At 53.0% G+C, this 270-nt stretch overlaps 1 protein-coding gene across 1 annotated transcript in view; it reads right to left on the bottom strand.

Moving 5' to 3' along the window:
- The window catches only part of tecpr1a (tectonin beta-propeller repeat containing 1a), a 14232-nt gene that overhangs the window by 9071 nt on the left and 4891 nt on the right, over nucleotides 1–270 (bottom strand). The window contains 1 exon segment of the mRNA XM_035660011.1: nucleotides 29–251. Coding sequence (XP_035515904.1) covers nucleotides 29–251 — 223 coding nt within the window.

Raw genomic sequence — 270 nt, 5'->3', positions numbered from 1 at the left:
GTGTGTGTGTGTGTCCAGGTCTCTCTACCTCTGCAGGCTGTGTGCACTGGCACTGGAGTGGGATCGGTCTCCATCTCGGGGGACGCTGATGGCCTTCCAGGTTTTCCCACTCAGTTCACTAGAGGTTACACCTTGTCGGAAGTACACCGCCCGATCCTCACTGCCGATACCGAACACCTACATACAATGGCAGCGGCAGGTTGACTTAAATATGTTCACACCCCATGACCTGACACTAAAAGTAAACCAGCAGAGAGGAAGGTACTTGAT

The sequence above is a fragment of the Morone saxatilis genome, unplaced genomic scaffold (genome assembly GCF_004916995.1).
Source record: "Morone saxatilis isolate NCDOM2014 unplaced genomic scaffold, NCSU_SB_2.0 Contig1, whole genome shotgun sequence".
Taxonomy (NCBI): domain Eukaryota; kingdom Metazoa; phylum Chordata; class Actinopteri; family Moronidae; genus Morone; species Morone saxatilis.
Note: the sequence above shows the minus strand (reverse complement) of the source record. Positions and strands in the feature narration are given on the sequence as shown.